Below are 21,572 nucleotides of genomic sequence, written 5' to 3' on the forward strand. Positions count from 1 at the left end.
GACAAAATGCTCATAAATAGAACAAAATTTAATCAGTTGCCTTAAATTTAAATCAAATTAGCTTCACGAGTCAATTTAACTTAATTATATTGGACTGACTTTAAAAATCAAGATTTAAAATACAACTAGATTTTTTAAGGTTAGTTCAATATAATTTAAGTTTAATTGACTCATAAAGCTAATTTGATTTTACTTAAAAATTTAATGAAGCTGTTTAACTGTTTTTTACAATATGTTTTGTATTATCCACGTGTAGGTGTGAGGGTTAGATTTTGGGTATGGTAACTCTTTACAATAAGATTATATTTGTTAACATTAGTTAATGCATTAGCTTATTCATCTTTGTTAATGTTTATTAATGCCAATACAACTGTTCAGTGTTAGTTCACTGTGCATCAACTTATATTAACAGATACAATATTTTTTTTTAATTTTTAAATTATTATTAACATACATTTATAGTGATATGTTCTCGTTTGGCTGAAGCGAATTGGAGGAATACGTCAGCATGTCATTAGCGGCTTCATACACAGAGAAGTGTACACGAACCTGCTCGTGGCTGCCTGGATGAGTGGCTCCTCCCGGGGCGCCGTCAAGCCCCTCAACAGCGGACTTCACCATTCTTTCCGGAAGTTTAAGAGGAACTTACCAGGTCATGGCGCACCCCTATTCAGCTAGTCCTTGACCCTCTTCTTCCTCCGCTCTCACCATGATTGACGGCACAGAGGAGAAAGGCTACGAGAGGCTGCCTCCCCTCGATGAGTCTGTGGCCGCACTCTTATGTCCGCCCACCGCCATTGGATGGACGGGAAAAGTGGCCCACCCATCTAAGCCGTGTAAGATGACTTGGGCCCTCGCTGGACGCTCTATCTTGTCCGCCGCCCAAGCAGCTTCAGCGCTTCACTCCATGGCGGTGCTCCGGGTCTACCAGGCTAAACTCCTCCAGGGTATGGATGAGTCTGGGGGCATCCTACAAAGAGCTGCAGAGTGCGACGGACCTCGCTCTGTGCCACCCCTGCCCAGGCGATAGGCAGATCCATGGCCAGTCTCGTGGTGCTCGAGCGCCACTTATGGCTGATGTTCAAGGAGATGAAAGAGGCTGACCTGGTTCCCTTCCTCGACGCTCCTATCTCTCCCATGGGCCACTTCAGAACCCCGGTGGAAAGCTATGCTGAACGGTTAAGCAAAAATCTTCGTAGGCCATGAAACACTTTCTGCCGAGACGAGTTAGCTATAAGCCCCGCCCCCTTTGGCCTGCTCCATCGCCACATGTAGCTTCGCTGCCATTGGTTTAAAGATTCACTTTCCACAAACCAATGGCAGTGCAGTTTCACTACGTTATTGAAAAAAGCTTAAGTCATTGCTGAAAAATCAGTCTTCTACATAGTGTCCTGCTACGCAGTACTCTTTCCCATATTTCAGGGAACCGAGGTTACATGAGTAACCGAGCACGTTTTCTCACTTCTTTGTTCACAAAGCACTCATTTAAAAAATGGATCTCTGTCATTTTGCAAAGGATAAAATCAGATCCATTTATTTATAAAGTCTAGTCAATAGTCAGAGTAACTTCATTGGTTGCTATAGTAATAACGTTAGTGTCAGCACGATGTCAAGAGATTTTCTGCAACAATTGCTGAGACCGTCAGTCTGAAAAAAGAGAAATTTTGCCTTTGCATCATGATTTCTCGCAGCAGTGCTGAACTCACAGTCCATAAAAAACAATTAGTCAATGAGAGGCAGTTTAGGAATTCATGCATATACTGTGTCCATATCCGCTGGCTTATTCACTCCTTTATATATTTATTTGTAAAGGTCACTTTGGGAATTTTGATTGGTCAGTCGTGGCCAGTCTTTTTTGCCTCTTTTAATCTTATTTGGCTATTTAATCTGTTTGGGCAGATTATGACATTATTTAAATGCCCCAGAATCAGAAACACTACGGCACATATAGGTGTTCTTAACCACAGGGCCAGTGTTTTAACAGGCTAATATCATGAAATGTCACTCTCAGTTAACCTCTGTCACAAAGAACCATTTAAACTGTCTGTCTTTCAAAGTAGCCTTCTCTCAATTTTGTCCTCCTGTCAAGGAGTCTCAAACTCATAAACCACACATCAATACCAATGAGCACAGAGGGAGACAGATTATTATAGCAGGGTCGTAATGTCTATAGATTTTCTTGGTCAGTAATCTCTCTTCATTCACCCCATCTCAACACCATCACACCCGCATTAGCCATCTACCCACACACACACAAATCCTTCATCACACTCTTAATCTCTAGTTCCCTCTGTTTACCATCACTCTTTCCATCTCTCTCACACCTCGTCTTATCTCACGCTGATTCTTTGAGCGCTGACATGGCTTTTTCAGCCTGTTAGCAGAGAACTAATGCATTGCAAGCCAACCACTCAAGACAAAACAAAAAAATTATTATTAACCTGTAGGTGAAGGAATGTGTTTAATAATGATTTGAAATTCGGGTAGGTTGGTCTTGACTGGTGATGGGTGTGTTGAGTTGTGAAGTTGCCAAAGGTGAAATGGGTAAGAAATAACTGCTGTCAGAGTTATCATGCGAGTTAGTTACCAAGTTGTTACCAATAATTGAATGTAAAACTGTTTTACTATAAAAAAAAGTATAGACGACACATTGAACTGAATGATTAACATTACAACCCACACATGGTAGTGTAACCACATGTCGTTACACCCATATTAATGCAGCCAAGCAACTTCAACTTTTTCCATGTGGTTTGTTTAAAATAATGTTGTTTTATATCAATAATCTAACCAAACATGTCTTGAGCAGCATTATCAGATTATCTGTCTGTTCAACTTCACACAAATTTATTTATGAGGTTTAATAGACCTCTGTTTTTCGTTCTGTCTGGTTCCAGATATATCCAACACAACAGCTATAAAGCATTCAATGAAGCATTGATAAATTGTCTGGTCTGCTGTTATCACTTCTGTAATTATTTAGTGACCCTAATGGAATTTCATTATTATGAATAAAACACAAACATATGTGCACACTTGCACACAGATTCTTCTGGGTTTTATTATTGACACGACACATATATCTGGTAATCTTCTAATCTTCACATAAGTGTTATGCAATAAGGATCATGCCCTTTTTGTTATGTGGGCACCGCCGTAGCAGACGGGCACACACTGCGCATTCAAAAATATTATTTATGATGTAAAGAAATGGGATATTTTGAGGGTAGGGTGCCAAAAACCACGGTGCATATGAGCGCGAGGTCTGGCAATGAGTCTCTCTGAGTCTGCGTCTTCTGTGCTCTGAGACAAGATTTATAATCTAAATCACCGTATGTAGTAAGCACTTTCAGAACTTGTCATCTCTGCACTGAAAGCAAGCGTGCACGTCAGGTGGACAGAGAAAGAGTACACAGGAAAAAAGATGAAAGGGACTTTTTAAATGTTTAAATGGTAAGATGCTTTATTGCATTCCTCCTTTACGTGCAGTAAATCAATTAACTTGATTGGTAGTTCACTGGTAATTAACGTGCTGTATTTTCTTTTGAAAAAAAATGTCATTATTATCGAGTAGTTTTTAAAATAGTTTTGTGGCAAGGTCTGGTCAAGTATTATCACAGTTTCCCAAAGAACAACAATGCCACAAGCGATGTGGTGTAAAGCCGTAGGTGTCATTTAATGAACGAAGGGTAAATCTACGGGAAAACTCCAACAAACATTCAAGTAACAAAAGATAATCCACGAGAGTCTAACAAGGTAAAAATATCCACGTAACATGGAGTCGGAGCTACAAACACAAAGTAACAACTTACCTGACAAAGACTACAAGATGGCTGTGCTTATAAATAGTGTCCGTGTAATGGGTGACAGGTAAGGGTACAATCAAAGATGGCTAACAGGGTGTGATGCATGATGGGAAATTAAGTCCAAGGGATCAGTAGTCCGATGAGAGTGAACGGGTAACGTTGTGGAGCTGCTCTGGTGAGGGGGGTCTCTTTTCCGGAGACAGTGGAGTGTTTGTTACAAGTATTGTATGGCACAGCATTATTAAGTGAGGTTTAAGGGAAATATCCATTCATATGCATGTGTTTTGAAAATTATATTCCCTGCATTTCAGATATTTTGGCTAAACACATGTAATTTGCACATTGTGACTTGATTCTGGCTTATTTGGTTTCATGTCTTATTCTTATTTATTATAAAGGTTTATTCTGTTCTAAAGAAATTCTGTAAATGAATGTGTGTTGGTTTTTTGGTGCATCAATGTTGCGTTGCACTTTGCGCTGTTCACTTAAACACCTGGTGTCATCCCCACACGCATGCGTGTTCACACACACACATGTTTGATTCGACTATCAGTCGACTATTGGCAAGACGTGAAAATTCTGATTCGACTATGTAAATCTTTAGTCGGCGACACCCCTAGTCACCATATCTGTAAAGTTGTTCCATATCTGTATTATGTTTTTTGTTCTGATGAACACAGAGAAAGATATTTTGGAGAATGCTTTCAACCAAACAGTTTTGGCCACAATTGACGACCATAGTAGGAAAATTGACAATGGTAGTCAAAAAATTGCTTTCCCACATTCTTCAAAATATCTTCTTTTGTTTGTAAAAGAACAAAGAAATTTATAAAGCAAAGTTCCTTCTATGTGTGTGTCTGTGTGTATAATATATAAAGCTGGTTTGATGCTAGTATGTTACGGTCCCTTCTTAAGTTGAATCGTTGTTGGACAAAAATAGCAGAAGAGAGGGAGGGTGAATGATAATGACATACAGGAAATTAGGTCTAGGGAAAGGAAGTGCTTCTTTGTGTGTGTGTGTGTGTGTGTGTGTGTGTGTTGCTGTGTGTGTGTAGTATGAATTATATTCAGAATGACAGGATGTTCACATAAACACATATTGAAACATGAAAGATTGTTTCCCAGTGGTTAGAAAAAAAACATGCCAACGTTTGTGCCACTTCCTGTCTATTCCAGATTGCAGAATTGTGGGTAATCTGAGGTCTCTGAGCAAAACCCCAGCCCCAGATTGCGGTGAGTGGAGAAATGTGTGTCACTGAAGCGTGTGTAGCTATGAACTGTGTGTTACTGCAGTGCTTTGATGATCAAACTGTTGTGCTGTGACATTTAAAATCCAATATCTTTGAAGGTTCTGTGTTGGGATCACTGTATAGCAATGATATCAGTTCACTTTTATGTTTTAGTATTTACTTATTAATTTTAATAAAATATCAGATTTGTGTACTATGAAATTGATTGGGTACTTTAAAGCTCATATTTTACTAGCTGTAAAAGTACTTTGTTTAGTATTCAGCAATTGTAGTGTCTTTTAGATACAGATATAGTAATTGACCGGTTAAATTAACATAACAAATAATAAATTAATTTTAAGAGAATTTAAAAAACTGGGTGTGCGAGCTGTAGGTGTGTGATTTAGGCAGAAAGAAAAAAGACAGGAAAGCCTGAGGGTTTAGAAAAAACATGTGATGTCTGTCACACCCCTTCTTTATGCTTTTAAGGTGACACGTCTCCACATTGTTCTTTTTCACTCTCTCTGCTCCCTTCCCTCGGTTTCTGTCCCCCTCATTCATAATGGATGATGTAGTTTAGAGGTTCAGGTGAGGATCGAACGCTTTGGCCCTGTGGGGCAACAGGATTTCACTGGGGAGAGATAGAAGCCTTTTGACTTACGAAACACAGATATAAGTCACATAAAGTTTATTCTTCAACTCATTACAAACCAGTGTGCAAAAAATAATGAAATCCATGAAGATGACACTGAGAATTTGGAGAGTTTTTTTATTTAAGGGTTTACATTTTCAAACAAAGTATCATTGCGTACAATCAGGGCTCGACATTAAAGGGATATTTCAGAGGCAAAACAAAGGTCTTCTGAAGTGAATCGATGTGTTTGTTTAAGATAAATATCCATATTGACAACACTATTAATGGTAATGTCTAACATTGAGGGTTTGATGATGGTGACGATAGCTCCCGCCCAGAGGATGCAATGTTTTCTATTTGCTGAAAACAAAAAATGCTGTGTTCATCACAGGAACTTACAACACGCCTGCATCGTTTGGCGGAAAAACAAGGCTCTTGTTCGTCTGCAGCGGATGTTAGAGATTATCGTTAATAGCGTTGTCAATATGGATATTTCTGCAAAACAAAGGCATCAATTCACTTCAGAAGACCTTTAAGACCACAGATCTGTGTCAAGCCGTTCTTTGATCGATGGATGCACTTTTTGGAGCTTCAAAAAATTGCCCCCCATTCACTCCCATTCTTCCGCTTGGAATAAATGGATACGTGCTTTTATAAGTCCGACTGCATTATTCTTCAAGAAGAAAGTCATATTGAGTTAGGATGCCTTAAGGGTGAGTAAAACATGGGAAATTTTGTTTCTTGGCTGAGTATCCCATTAATGTCACGCCCTGGTATAATGAATAAGTTATTTCTTCATTAATTGTAGGTCATTGATCAAATGTCAGCAAATTTGAAAACTTATTTGTTTCAAAAATGCAAACTTATCTCAAATGAAATGAAGTTGTTTTCTCAAAATAACCATCAACACATTACAGTTTAGCTTTGTTGTCATGCAGAGTTTTGTTTTCTGATGTTAATAATCTTTTTTTTTTCTTTCAAAAAACAACTTTCTCTTGTAAGAACATCTTACGCTGCTCTTGTCTGTTTTCTGTTCTCCACTTTTAAGTTTTGCTCATTTTAACTTTTTGCCTCAGTTCAGATGCACTGATTGTTTCTTTTACTAAGATTGTACTTCTGAAACATTGATGTGGTCTTTTCTGTCTCTTGTCACAGGCAGACAACTGAAAAGTACGCTAACCAAACTGGAGCGTTATCACACCATGGTACCACAGCTCCTGGACGGAAAAGAGCAGCGACCAATCAGCTGGGTTCGCTCCGGGGTAAGAAAAAGCACTCCATGAATTTTTCTTGGCTGGTGAAATTTTTTACACGTTTTTTTTTAACTACTAGAGAATAATTTGCATTTCCATCATAATGTCATGTCGCCAGTGGATGTTTTTATATTGATTTATTGTGTTGAAATTGACAGAAAATGACTTTAATTTTTTTTTTATATTGCAAATGTATTGGGTGGAGATGAGGAAGATTAACTGAGAAACGCGTCATATTCAATGTTTCTGATCATTTCTGTCTTTTCAATAATACGCTGATTTTTATAGTTATGGTACTGTAAAAATTACTGTTGCTTTAATTTATTTAATCATATTTAACTTGAACTTTCCGGGCTCCTCCTCAGTTTAAATATATTGCCAACGCTATTTAATTGTTAAAATAATTCTTTTAATAAAAAACAGCCGACGGAAACCACAAAAAAAATATGTTGGGCCGAAAATCTGGCTTCAAATTTCTTTTTGGTGCTGTTTTTAAAAAATGTGAGACCATGATATTAGACCTCTAAAACATAATCTAAAAAAGCGTGTCTCTGATAAGACTAGAAGTACAGTGCAAATTAGTTCACGATATATGACTCTCGTAGTCAGTATAATTTGGAGCTGCAGACTTTCAGCTCTCAGAGGGTAATTTATGAAAATGAGTGAAGGGCCTGGCTGCCAAATGACACCGGAGGCACAACGGCTGACTGATGAGGTGATGAATCTCCAAAACTATTGTGCTGAGTACATTACATTAGATTAACTGCCTGAAGCTGTAGCGACATTGTCGCAAAAAAGTCACGGGGCCTTTGTCATTAAGACTTAATTGATTTCGCTCCCCGTACATAGTCACTTGAGCTTCAATGAATATTACAGTTAAGCTTCTGTTGTAGCTCAGAGCGATTCTTCCTTTGGACCTTGGCACGTGGCATTTAGAGGCTGTTTGCTGGCTGTTGTGCAAGTTGATGCAGTGTAATTACATGATCTTGGGTGCTTTGGCATCAAAATATGAACAATCAGGTTTTTTTCATTGCTGTCTTTGGAAGAGTCCAGACTTCTACCCTCAGTTCTTTGTTGGGAAAATGTTCTGGAAGGCTTGGCTTATACGGTAACAGCTAGCTTTGCTTTCCAATGCGATTGTGTTTAAACATTTGCAGGTGTGGAAGGGCATTGTGGTGAGGGGAGTATATTATAGAAAGGAAATCCTCTGTAAAGTCAGCCAGAACCACAATTGGGTCGACTCATGGGCCAAAGCTAATCTTTCTCAATGAGATATAATGGAGGTTGTACAGTATGTTCTCTCATCTGCTTATTATGTACAGTACAAATATGTGGTCAATATATTATTTTTTATGTATAAAGTATTTGGTTTAATTATGTATGCATGTGTAGTTCTGGTTGTTTGTGTGGTTTTTGTTTACAGTACATGCTCAATACAGATTAAGAAATTAGGTGCATTCCAAATCACACTCTTAGGTAGTAGACCTATTCTACGCCATTTCATAGTATAGTGTGAGTAGTATGTTCACATTGAAAATTCCAAAAAGAGAAGTACACTTTAAGTCATTTGCCCCTTATCTTGGAACCCGCTTATACTTAAGGTTATTATGTAGCCATAAGTACGGTATTCCATTTTGGACGATATCAATCTTCTTAAAGTTATAGTTTACCCAAAACTTTCTTGAAAATATCTTCTTTTGTGTATAGTGTAATTCTGGGTGAACTATCACTTTAAATTCATACAAAGATGGTAGAGTGTATAGTGGATAGTTTAAGAGCATAATGTCGTTTGGGATACAACTATAGATTTAGAAATTACCGAGTAGTACAATAAAGCAGTTGTGGTTTCTGATGATAATCACATGATATGCATGTGTGAACTTAGTACTATAAATGGCCAATGTAACCAATAAATTAGGGGTCAGGCCACGAAGTGGCATAGACACCTATAACTTTCATGAGTGTTCCTTCTTCTGCCATGGAAGTCTATGTTCATGGGAAAGTTATGAATTTGGCAAACACAGAGGACAGTCTGAACTGTTACCATGGCAAATATGTCTCTGACCCAAACTCCATTTGCGCTACCAACAGTCCAAACCTTCACATACATTTCTGCCTATCTAAACATTTTTTTTCCTTTGAACCATTGGCTCATGCAGATTCGAATAACATCATATGACGTGATTTTCCCGCAATTTAGATTTTTTTAAAAAGACTACTTTTTCTAACTCCTCCTTGATGCATCTAGAGACACTGCTGACAAAAAGTTATTTAAAGATTTACGATTGTCTAATCGGTTCTCATGAGTTATAGGCCAGTGCCCCCTTGTGATCAAGACATATAATTAAAGTGAATAAAATGCTAATAACATGATAAATGAAAAATGTCATTCTCTTTACATTAGTATATTTGCAGACTCAACAGGTGCATTTTCGAACTTCTACAAAAGCTGTCTGGATTGCACTGTTTTGTTGTATGGTTTCGAGATATCCCTAAATTAACTTTATTAAAGCTTTTCTATTGTTAAAACGATTCTAATGAATTCTAAGCCGTCTGCGCCAGGGGGTCATGTGACTGTATCTTCGCAACACTTTTGTGTATTGACACGAAAGTTGGTATGTACCATCACTAGCACATCTTGTTTGCCTCATAACAATTTGACAGAATTACCTAGTGGTCAAAAGTTATAAGCAATTTTATTGTGTTTATATGCATTTCTCTGTTTTTAAACTTGGGCCTCTTTTCCAAATGACACACTCCGGTCTGGACCTCCTCAGATTCCATACTTGGAGACGTCAGGAAGTGCAGGTCTACAGGGCACTAGGTACGAGTCTACAAGAGTACAATGGAGTGCATTTTGGGACAGACTAGAGGTCATCACACCGGGAAAACCCAGCTCTAAAAACGCTGGGTTTTATTTGGCAAGCCTTATTGAAGACTATAAGTAAACACCCACTGCTTTGATTGGATAGTAGTTGCGTAGTTGGAGCCTTCTATGAATTTGGTTAAAGACGTATTGTAATGCGTTTAATGATATATTACCTTACCTGTCAGCATTTGAGACCCCTGATCGCGAACCGGACAAAAGGTCACCGTGATTGCGGGTCTCAAATGTTACGAGTTTCCATGATAAATAAACAAACGGGAGACTCCCGGTAACATATGGATATCACCTAGCACCATAAATAATACCAAAACACTTCAAAACAGCCTCCATTATTCGCAAACGGTGGATAAAACCTTGAAAAATGTTAATTGTGCCCGCCAAATCGCAGAGATGGCGATTCGCACGTTCTTAAGATCACATACAACCTCTGCAATTAATAAAAATGACTAGAAGTTCCCTGGTAATACTTATCTCGTGCGAATATTGCTCAGGGCACATCAAGCAATCTCTAACAAAGCAATAGTGACGCAAAGTACAAAAATGTTTTACTCACATAAGATTGCTGCCCCATTCCTATCGGATCCAATATTGACAGCATTGCACTGCTTTTTAATTGTTGCCTCTCCACAAAATATCGGAATCCGAAGGAAGGTTATGCAGTGACTGTATTCTTGCACAACCAGGGATGGCACAATATTTAGCTATCTTAAACAGCAACGACTACTTCTATAGCCCCCCCCACTGGTTCGCGAATGACAATTCTGAAGTAACACAAGTTACGTGGAACCAGACAGAGCGAGCAAGCGATAAACAAACATGCCTTTAAAGATAGCAAAAAAGTGAGTGTTTTGGGCCTGTCCTTTGTTGTATGATGAACGTTATAAATAGAGATCTTTATTATTCTACTGCCCTTTTAAGAGTGCTCTATACAGATATACGGGTCTTATACACTGTGACGCGTCCGTTTTGTTTCCAAGCTGTTAACGTTAATGTAGTAATGTTATTGTGCGCTCTGACTCCCAAGTCATGCATGTTTAAACATGTTTTCTGCATTAGCCTCACCATGCATACAATACAGGCAGCACATTTTGTTTTCGTTGTTGTTTAGTACCTTAACCAGGTACATTTTTGTATTCTGCAGGCTATTGATTTCCTTCTGCTTTATCATTAAAACCATTAAATAAGCCTCTTAAACCCGCGATTATTAGCATACGTCTTCGTGGTATGATGGCACAGATGGATAACCGCATGGCTGAAGGAAGGGAGACGAAATGGAGTGGTTTGTTCTATCGACTCCGCCATAAGGAAGACATTTAAAACTAAATGCCAATGTAAGAGTTCGGTACTTTTCCATTCAGTTCCTATATTCCTGGTTCTTGTGCACACTTCAGCAGTCTAAGGCCAACCCCAAATGCTCTCATTGGTTGAGATGCCTGGTGACACCATTTCCCAGCCAGTACCGATCAACATCCCACCCCTTCTGTCACCCATGGTATGTCTGTACGTTTCAGAACCAGTGAGCAACGGACTTTCAAAAAATAAAATAATTTGAATGCAAGATAAAATAATTGTTGGCATTAATTATATTATTATGTTGGCTGGATTTTTTTATTGCACACTTCATCTTTCTTAGAGTGTATTTTGGCATGATACTACATTTTGGACAATTTCAGAATTTCAATCAGAATTTTAAAATGTATTTATTGTGGAAGTGGTTAAATATATGCTGTCTATTTAAATGGTCTGCCTTATCGTAATTTATTCATTTTAAATTTATTATTTAAATCCTGTGTTTGCTAAATCCTGTTAGTATGTGATTATATTTATTATTTGCAGCATTTGTGCTTACCCTTATGTGGTGTTTGTAATTGTGGTTAAAGTTTTTTCACCTGGTTGATTGACTTAATAAACACTGCATTGGACTTTCAATATAAAAGGAAAAGGAGAGCAAAAGTGTGGTCAATGAGTGAAAACCAGTTGGATTCTTCTTGTACCGGACTGTCTTTTCAAGTGTGAATGTTCTGCATATTGAAAACCTTTCCAACAGATAGGAAGCACCTGAAAGACATTTCCAAAATCTTTCCCTTAGGGAATAGTTGCGCTTGACCCCGTAATTTCTGCTTGCAGCTTTATCTATTTGTGTGTTTGTAAATGTTTGTGGATGACTCAGGTCATACTGTATGCACACTCTTTTAACTGTAAGTGCACTTACGGTGTACTTACCCAACAGAATACAGGAAACTACTTGTTCATGTACTTGGGCTGGTAAGTAATTACATAGCTACACAGAAAGTACTTACATTTAGAAAGGACTGTAAACTAAATCGCTACCCAAATGATGTACTTTCAGTCTGAATGTGAATGAAGATGTGCAGTACAGTATAGACACATAAGCCCTGTGCTGAGTGCTTGGCACTTTATTATGTGCAAAGAAATTTGGAAGGTTTCCTCTCAACACATGTGGTGCTGGATCAAATTTGATACTGTACAAAGGTTTGAATACTGTGTGTGTTTGTGTGGAAGGTGCTGGGTTTATTTTAAATTGGCTGAAACAGGGTAAACAGGGCACAAGTTGATTGTTTTTGTTTTGTTGTCTTTCGCTTATTTAGATTCCTCCCGCTTCGCTGCAGATCCTGATCCAAACAGAAGGACAGCGGCTGGTTTTGTCTGTTGAGAAGAACCAGTAAGTTTCTCTAACAGAATATACACAGATTTTAACTGACAATTCACCACACATGCTCTGCTCCAAAATCTAGTGTGATGCCTGTGTAGGCTGCATATTAAAGCATGACAAGCACGCTCCTGACGTGAATCCATAATGCAGGAATTTTTATTATATCTAATCATGGTAAAATTCTTTGCCAGGCATGCATGTTTCCTTCACAGAGAAGGCAATCCCATGATGCAGCTTAATAAGCTCTATTTCATTTAGGACTTAAAAGTAGTCTAATGTAATTAAAATGAATCATTTTACCCACTGATAGTCTGTGTTAGGTATTTGTTTGTTTGATGGTTTTTGGCCACTAGGATGCCTGCGAATGCAGCTGTCTATGTAGGCAGTAGCTAACACGATTTTACTACGGAGCACATGCACAGTCACGCTGCTTTTTACAAAACCAATGCTCATCTCCAGCAGGGTCACAGAATGCTTCCAAATTCTGATCTCGTCTGAGCTAGAAACACATTTCCATTTTGTGTCATTGTGTATTTCTCTCTCTCTCACACACGCACAGAAAGTTGAAATAATAAGGTATAAAAGGTATAAAGAATGTTTATTTAAAAATTTTGAATGTGTGTGTATGAGTTAAACCCAGCAGCTAAAACAAGTGTACACCAGCATGAACCGCCTTAAATTTTCATTCTGGTCTAACCTGGTCTTTTCAACAGAGTGAACTCACTTATTTTCCCTCTAAAACAATTTTCATTCTGGGCTTTTGTCAGCAAGCACTTTGTCACTGTCAGGTGGGAACCTTTCATCTCTATTTATAAATGAATACGATTGGTCGCCCTTCATGTTTAGCTGTGGGGTTTGCAAATATTTAACCATTAAAAAAGTATTAAAAGAGCTTGTCAACACTGTGGACAGAGTGTTTCATTATTATTTAAAAAATATGATGTTTCTTCCATTTCCTGAAAAGAATACGTTTTGGAGATATGCAGCTTCTGACTGACAGTGACACCTTTTCAGCTGCTAGCATGCAACTGCCTGTATATAAAACAAATAGAGATCAAATTTACAATACATAAATGGTTAAAATTCCCATCCTGCATTGGCCTTGCCTGATATGCTGTTTATTAGATAAGCAAAATGGGTTATGAACGCATGTTGACCCAGCATTTCACTAATATTGTGCTTTGTGTCTAATGCAATCCTTCTGTGATGGGACTGTGTTAAATTTTCTTTGAAGTGCAGTTTAGTAAATTCAACCTTCTTCCATTTAAATTCCAATTTAAATTCTTTATACAAATATGATGCTTTTCTTAAATTTTGTCTTTGGCACAATTGTGTCTTTAAGTTGCCTCTATCTACACTATGTGGAAAATGTCTTGCCAATGCCATTGCTGTTTTTAAAGAGTTAGAGAAAAGAATAACCACTAGACAGACAGAAAGAAATAACCAACGAGCAAACAAAGAAACTCCAGGGACTGGTGTCGAGGGACTTCCAATATGGGCTGACCTTCTCTGTACATTAAGCTGAGTTCAATTCTTTCCCACAGAAAAACACTCAACAAACAACATCACTTATCCAGATATATAAAACACAACCCAAGACACATTCTTTTTCTTCAGGAAGAACCTAAAGTTTAGTCAGTGTATCAATACAGTAATCATAACTATAGAGGCTACAATACAAACAATCTTTGTACGGTACGGTTTTGAATCCAGTACTGTACATTTCCAAGTTTTTTTCACAAACCTGCATAAAAAACAGCACTTAGAAGCTCACAAAGCGGCAAGGTTATTGTCTGCGGATGATTTTTGATGTTCATTGTTCTTTAATGTGGATTACACACCATCTCCACATAACCCATAATGCAAAGGGAAAACAGACTCAGTGTAGCTGAAACTGACTGTTCATTCAAAGGATTTGCAAATGAAATGGCTTTCGGATCGTGTAGGGTAGTGATTGAGGCTTTTGAGATTCGGAGAGCGCTGTATCTTTGATGCTTTCTAATCACCAGCTGCCCAGTGAAGTAGCAGCTTTGCTGTGCTTAATGTGCTCAGTCCTCTTGAGGGACATGTTTCACTCAGGGCAACTGTTTAAATGAGCCATGTAGCATGAAGGCAGGTGTAGTTAGTATATGTGTAAATAAAATCATTTCATTTAGCAGTGTTGGGGGATCTGCTTTGAAACTGTCACTTGCCAAACGTCAAGCTTCTCATCATTTTACATCACATGCACATGATTTGCTGGGTTAAAATGAACTCTTGCGTGATTGTTCTGTTAGTGTGTTTATTTGAATATGCATAAACTGTGCTAGTTGAACCTTGGTGAGTGCAGCCTTGCGCGTGAAGAAAGCAGCTTGAAGTCCCAGAAGTCACTGCGGCACGTTCGTCCAAGTTTGTTCTTCCGAGGCAAGACCGGTCTCCACAAGAGCACAAGTCTGTTCCTTGCATTCTTGGAATTGAGAAACGGTCATGATCTTCATTTATGCGTGCAACAAAAGACTCCTGGAGCTGTTTTGACTTTGAACATTTCATAACCTCATTGTGGGATCTCGGCCCGTAAATGTACAAGCATACAAGGAGCATGTTTAGAGCAGCACACAGTGTAGTTTTAGATTTCCAGTAAGTTTTATCGCATAATATATGTAATAAAAGTTGACCTATTAGGTTATGATTTTATCCCTATCAAGCTTTCAAGCTTATTATCTGTTGGTTTTATTGTTAAAAATCCCCACTGTGAACTCTAAACTTAACACAATTAAATCTGATTTTCTGCTTCGGTCTGGTCCGAAATAACCAAGAGATCCAAACTACAAATGTGAATTAAACTACAGTCAAGATACACTTTTAGTAAGTTGGAATCAAACAGTTGGTATAAAAGAAATGGTTAGTGCATGTTTCACACTGAAGCTTGTGTGGAAAATGTGTTATTAAGTCCAGCATGTGACATCTTCCATTCACACATTTGCTGTCTGACTTTCATATTCTTTAAACTTGCCCAATAATAATGCAAAACTAAATGTATTTAATTTAATTATTCAAAAACAAAAGAAGTTGTACGACGCTGCACAGACTGGGAAAAACTATTAAGTGATGACTCAAATATTTTTGAATATATAAAGACTGAATTAAATAGGATTTCCCAGTACTAATTGATAGCGAAAAGACCGACTTATTGTGTTTGATTATCGCCTCAGCTCTCTTAGTTTTACGGCTGCATGTGCAATACAACATAAGATGAAAAAACAAAATAGAGCTCATCCAATTGAGAAAAACGCCTGTAATTAGAAAACTGCACTTACAGTGTTAGCTTGTTGGAGAAATAGCACTTTGATGAGTTCCAGCACAATACTGAAAAACAAATTCACATCATTATTACTTTCGGTTAGTTCTGCCATTGAGGAATTCTAATGAGCCTTAAAATTCTTGTCAATTCAGATTTAAACTGTAAATATTGATGATGTCATCAAAGGCCAAATTCTGAGCATCCAATCAGTCAAAGTCAGATTGTGTAGGAAGATTTATAAAGTGGCTTATTCTGGTCAACACAAACAGCTGTTAGAGAGGAAGAATCAGAGCGTGTGCCATTCAAAAGCTTCCTTTTATTCAGCCAAACAGGACGGAGCTTAGCCAAAGCTCACAAAACATGTCATACCTGTGACAGCTACAAAGATTGCTATAGAAACTCAAACTCATAGTGCATGAATGAATGGCATGAAGGTTTATTTCTGTGAGAGAATGGCATCATGACTCCGAGACTATTAGAGTCCACTTGCAATTCTGGTGTTAAAGGCAAAAAGATCGATGAGAGAGTCACAAACAGTCACACCAAAACATACACCTTCAATGATATTTGAAACACAAGACCTTTGACAAATTACAAATACACATCTTTTTAATGTTTTTCTAGAGTGGAAAATAGATATTTTCTCCTTTTCAACAAATGGTCAATTAAGGAGGAGCTTAACCTTCAGACAAAGCTGAATTTTGTTGATTATTGTTCTGTTGTACTCAATAGGCTATGTATAGCTGTGGAGGTATGTTTTCTTACATATATTTGTTGCTCTATGAAACATATGAACAAAAGAAAAAGATAGACTGAGACACAACCAACAATGAAAAGGGGAAAATGAGCGTGCAGTGTATAGTGTGCAGACTTGTGCAGACTTTCAATTATGGACTCACTTGTGGACCCGCTTGTGAACTTTCCATCTGTTACAAATTACTCCTCTCAGAGGCTTCAATTATTTCCTCTATCTTCAGGCTAAAATTAATAACATGGTGTGCAGAATGTAATCATAGGTTGCAGAGTGCATGAATGTGGGAGAACGAGAAAGAGGGAGAGAGAGAGAGAGTGAAAGATAATAAAATAACACTAAGCAGACGTTAATAAATGTCCTTAGCTGTTAAAGACACCCTATAACAGGTCCACACACAAATTTTAGGAACACAGCAAATTGGATTTCTGATAGGATAAATGGTTCTGCACCTTTGAATAACTGAAGAGCCCTTTTCCAAAACGCTATAAATCCATTTTAATGGTTTTCATGAAAAGGACATTTTTTTTACCTAGACCCATACATTTTGTTAATATTCAATTTATCCTGTTAAAATGGTCTGTTGGCTCAGTCTGAACATGTTAAACAATGATTGTTAAATGAAACAACAATATTGTCGATTATAAATTCAAAGTTTGTCTTTTTCAAAACACTACAAATCCATCTTTTTTTTAAATGTTGGTTTTCTGCTATATAAGAACAAACAAACAAGAGAACATGCAACATATGACATAAGGGACGCATACTATATATTAATATAAATCAAATAAATGCAAATTGATGAAATGAATAACAAACTAAATAGTAAAATAATATAAATATTTTTAATTTCATGTTTCAATATTGTCCACCACATAAAACAAATAATTAAAAAATAACACGCATACAAATACAACTAACAAACGAATTCTGATTGGTCCAAAGGACAACGCATTTAGGCTTACAACAGGTTCGACGCTTATAGCGGCTGGAAAGGAACTGCATCTTTCAGTTCATTTTAAACAAGGAAATATAGCGATTTGGCATTAAACATTGATGGAGCAGTGAATAGGTTAAGTACACAACAAAATGGCATGACAAACTCATTTATTTTATTTGGCATTTATCGCGTTTTGGAAATGAGCCCTTCATTGGTGTCTATATGTTCTGCATTTGTTGCAGAAAAGTTAAAATCTGCTATTTTTTAGCCAGATCTAGAGACTTTAAACATAAGTGTCTTTAAACATTGCCCTTAAAGACTTAATGAGTTAATATAGTTTTGTTTTTAGTGTTATTGTACTTTTATATTATTTTTAGATGTTTAGTTTTAATTGTCATTTTTGTAAAATATTCAGCAATTGTGTTATATGCTTTTGTCATTTTATTATTTATTTGTTCATTTTTATGTTGCTATATAAGTTTAATTTATTTAGTATTTTAGTTTAGTTTATTATTATAATTTTAGTGCCCTAAACATATTTCAGCTAGTATTTTGATGTTAATAAACAGAAATGTTGTAAGATTCAATTTTAATATAAAAAAACAGCTTATTTAATATACAGCCAATGAAAAAATGTCAATTTTGGCAGAATTTTCTTAAAAAAAACAAATATTCGCACAACTGCAATGGAAACCTTTTCTTTTCCAGATTTACAGGTCATACATAAATAGTGACATGATAATTCCAAAAAGATGTGAAATCGTGTACTAAACCTTACAGACAGTACTGTACTTAGTACTGTATAAGGTTATATTCCTACCATTTAATGGTTGGATAACACAGCTATACGTCTCCTGCTGTTAAAAATAATGGTGTGGTGGCTGCGATGTACGTAAACCTACCACGATCCGTCGCAATGATTTTTGATTTACATTGGTTAATGGGAACGCTGTGATATTGCAACGATATTAAAAAATATTGCAAAAGTTTTGCAAAATCTATTATGAGAACCAGGCTTTTGTGGCAAATTATTCATAGACATGCTTGCTGTGTTTTCTTCAGTAATCTACTCGTAGAATCAGTGTTTTTTTGTCTTTATTATTATTATAGTAATGCTTCAAAAGCATCCCTACACACACATTTCCACTTCACGTAAATACACATTTATTAAGACATATAATCAGATTTTACAATACTGTTTATGTAATTTATAATTACTGTTCAAGATGTGCAAGTAAATCTCGTTCGGTGATACCCTTCAGAATACATATGTCTCCTGCTATTATTGGAGCTGGTTACCATGTTGCCTCTAGCAGAATCCCTCTCCTCCCCATACCATTCCCCAATTACTTCCCAAAAGGGGTTTTGTATGTCATGTTTTCCATGCTTTTTGCATTTGAATGCTTAATATGCAATTTTCCCGTAAGATTGTGACAAGGACGACCTGATATAGGTTCGGTTGCATTTGACCTCTGTGAAATGGGTCGGTTGTCAGGGGTACAGAATCATCCAGTGAGTAATGAGAAGAATTTTACATCAGGATTTTATGTTTTTTGTATGTGTGTTTACACAGCGGGTGGCATGGAATGAGAAAATAAAAAAGTGAAAACAGGAAGAGTTATGCTAATGCAATTTGGTTCTCGTCATCCCTCAATGAAGCCAGTATGTCTGCTTTGAGATATTGTATGGATTGGTTTGTTGTCAGCAGGCTGCTGAGATGACAAAGAATACAAAGCATTAGGATGAAATAGAGCATTGGAAAGTATGTGGTAAATTATGCTTTTCTGCATTATAATTTTTTTCATATTGCCTTCATGAAGTAGAATGCTCAAAAGAGTCCATGGCTGTATTTATCTAAGTCAGCCTATTCACAAAAGTCATTTAAACTTTGGAAAGTGAGGAAATGCAGGTTTGCAAGATCTTGCCATAAGATATATTTTTAATAGATGGAAATAACTGTTACGTTTGCATTTATTATTTTATATGTGAATCCGCTCCTCTGCTTATCCTGACTCATGGTTTGTGTGCATCTGCAATATTGTACTATTTTTATATAATTATTTTGTTGCTTTTTCTAAAATATGCATTTTCAATCTCCAAAACATGATATTATCTGGGCCACCCCAAGAGCACATAATACATTTGTAAGGCAGTTCATCCAGTTAACTTAAGCACTTATAAGTGAAGTTTTTAAAATGTAAAAATACTTTCTGCTTTGCCTGTTTTGTGGGAGCATAGAAACCTATTATTACTATTATTATTATAGCATTCTAGAAAACCCACAATACCCAAAATATATTGTGCTTCACCATGCAAGACTTTTTAGGAAAGTGCAGACCGCGGCCATTAGTCGGAGAGATTATGAGTTCACCTCAGAGGAGAACCTATAGATGCAGTTCTGTCAAGATTGTGCTTTTGATTTGTGGTGTGTAAATTGGATCAGCGTTGCATTTTCTGTGTACGACCTGCTGCCTATGTTGCTGTTTATCAGAGTGAATTATTGCACCGGGGTTAAATGTTCAGATTGTGGAACGTCAACGTCACACTATTTGTACTCTGCACGTAGCTTGTGACGTGTTGCTTAGACTTTTCAAGTTTAGACCTACACCGTAGGGTTTTGATGGTCCCTTGTGATTGTTCTTAGTAAGATTCATCGCAATGGCAATAAATTTTGCACTCTGTGAATATGTCATGTTAAAACTATTTCTTAAAGGAGAAGTTCACTTCAAAATAAGCCCCAATTGACTTTCCATAGTAATTTCAATAGGGGTAAAAGGACACAGGCACTACAGAGAGTTGACAATCCAAGTACAGGTTGTTTTTAAAAACCGATTGGTAAACAATTCAAAACAGCAGGGAAAACGTAGTCATGGGCAGGCAGGTAAAACCATAAACCGTGAGACAGTCCAACCAAACGACAAACAAGAGGGTAACATCTCCTTTCGCCCAGACAATACCACTATAGCAGCTTGCATTACAGCCTGCCTTGAAGACATCTCAACTTGGATGAAAGATCATCACCTCCAGCTGAACCCTGCCAAAGGAGAACTACTTGTATTTCCGCTACACCCCACGGTGCAACACAATCTCAACCTTCCAACTTGGCAATACCACAATCAGTCCTTCCAAAACAGCCAGGAACCTGGGAGTCATGTTTCATAACCAGCTGTCCTTCAATAATCACATTGCAAAGACAACTTGGTCAAGCCGATTTGCCTTATTTAACAGTAGAAAGGTTAGACCTTATCTCACTGAGCATTCGGCACAACTTCTTGTCCAGGCCCTTGTAATCTCAAGGTTGGACAACTGCAATGCTCTCCTTGCTGGTCTTCCTGCATAGGCTGTCAAACCACTCCAGCTGGTTCAGAATGCAGCTAAAGGGCTCATGTGACACCCCTTTTCATCGCTCTCCACTGGCTACCTGTTGAAGCCGGTATCAGATTCAAGTCACTAATGTTTGCCTACAGGACTGTCCCTGGATCTCCACCGGCATACTTTCACACCCTCCTACACCCCATCATGGACCCTGCGTACAGCAAACTAGCAGTGTCTTGTATTGCCTTCTCAAATGGGCAGCAAATTGCTTTCACGCACAAACTCCATAACAACTCCTTCCTGGTCGAACATTCTTTCCAACTCAGTGCGGTCAACCACATCTCTCACAACATTCAAAAAATCTCTTCTGTGAATACTTGACAGACAAATGAAAAAAGGAAAGAAAAACCTAACCCTCTCTCTTTCTCCGAACAGGTATTGTTCTGGCTTTTGTGGAAACTAGTAACTTGTTACTAGCACCTATTGTATTATTGCTCCTGTATGACATGTCACTTTATTGCTCCCTGAACTCTTTGTAAGTCGCCTTGGATAAAAGTGTTTGCTAAATGACTAAATGTAAAATGTAATGTAATCCAAAAGCAGTAATCCAATAAACAAGGCACAATGGTCATAACAAGGTACATAAACATGAACAACAGCAAGAAACAGTGAGACACTCGGTATGCAGTTAAACAGACAATACTTTGCGAAGTATACATGGCACAGCCATGGCTTAAATACAGCCAAAACAGGAAGTGTGTGAAGAGTGAGAGAGTCCATAGTCCATCATTTTTCATTTTGAA

The 21,572-nt window shown here is 37.5% G+C and overlaps 1 protein-coding gene across 1 annotated transcript in view; it reads left to right on the plus strand.

Moving 5' to 3' along the window:
* The window catches only part of adam12b (ADAM metallopeptidase domain 12b), a 79,005-nt gene that overhangs the window by 3,798 nt on the left and 53,635 nt on the right, over positions 1-21,572 (plus strand). Inside the window, 3 exon segments of the mRNA XM_056767502.1 lie at positions 4,983-5,039; positions 6,825-6,931; positions 12,419-12,492. Coding sequence (XP_056623480.1) covers positions 4,983-5,039; positions 6,825-6,931; positions 12,419-12,492 — 238 coding nt within the window.

The sequence above is a fragment of the Triplophysa dalaica genome, chromosome 15 (assembly GCF_015846415.1).
Source record: "Triplophysa dalaica isolate WHDGS20190420 chromosome 15, ASM1584641v1, whole genome shotgun sequence".
Taxonomy (NCBI): Eukaryota; Metazoa; Chordata; class Actinopteri; order Cypriniformes; family Nemacheilidae; genus Triplophysa; species Triplophysa dalaica.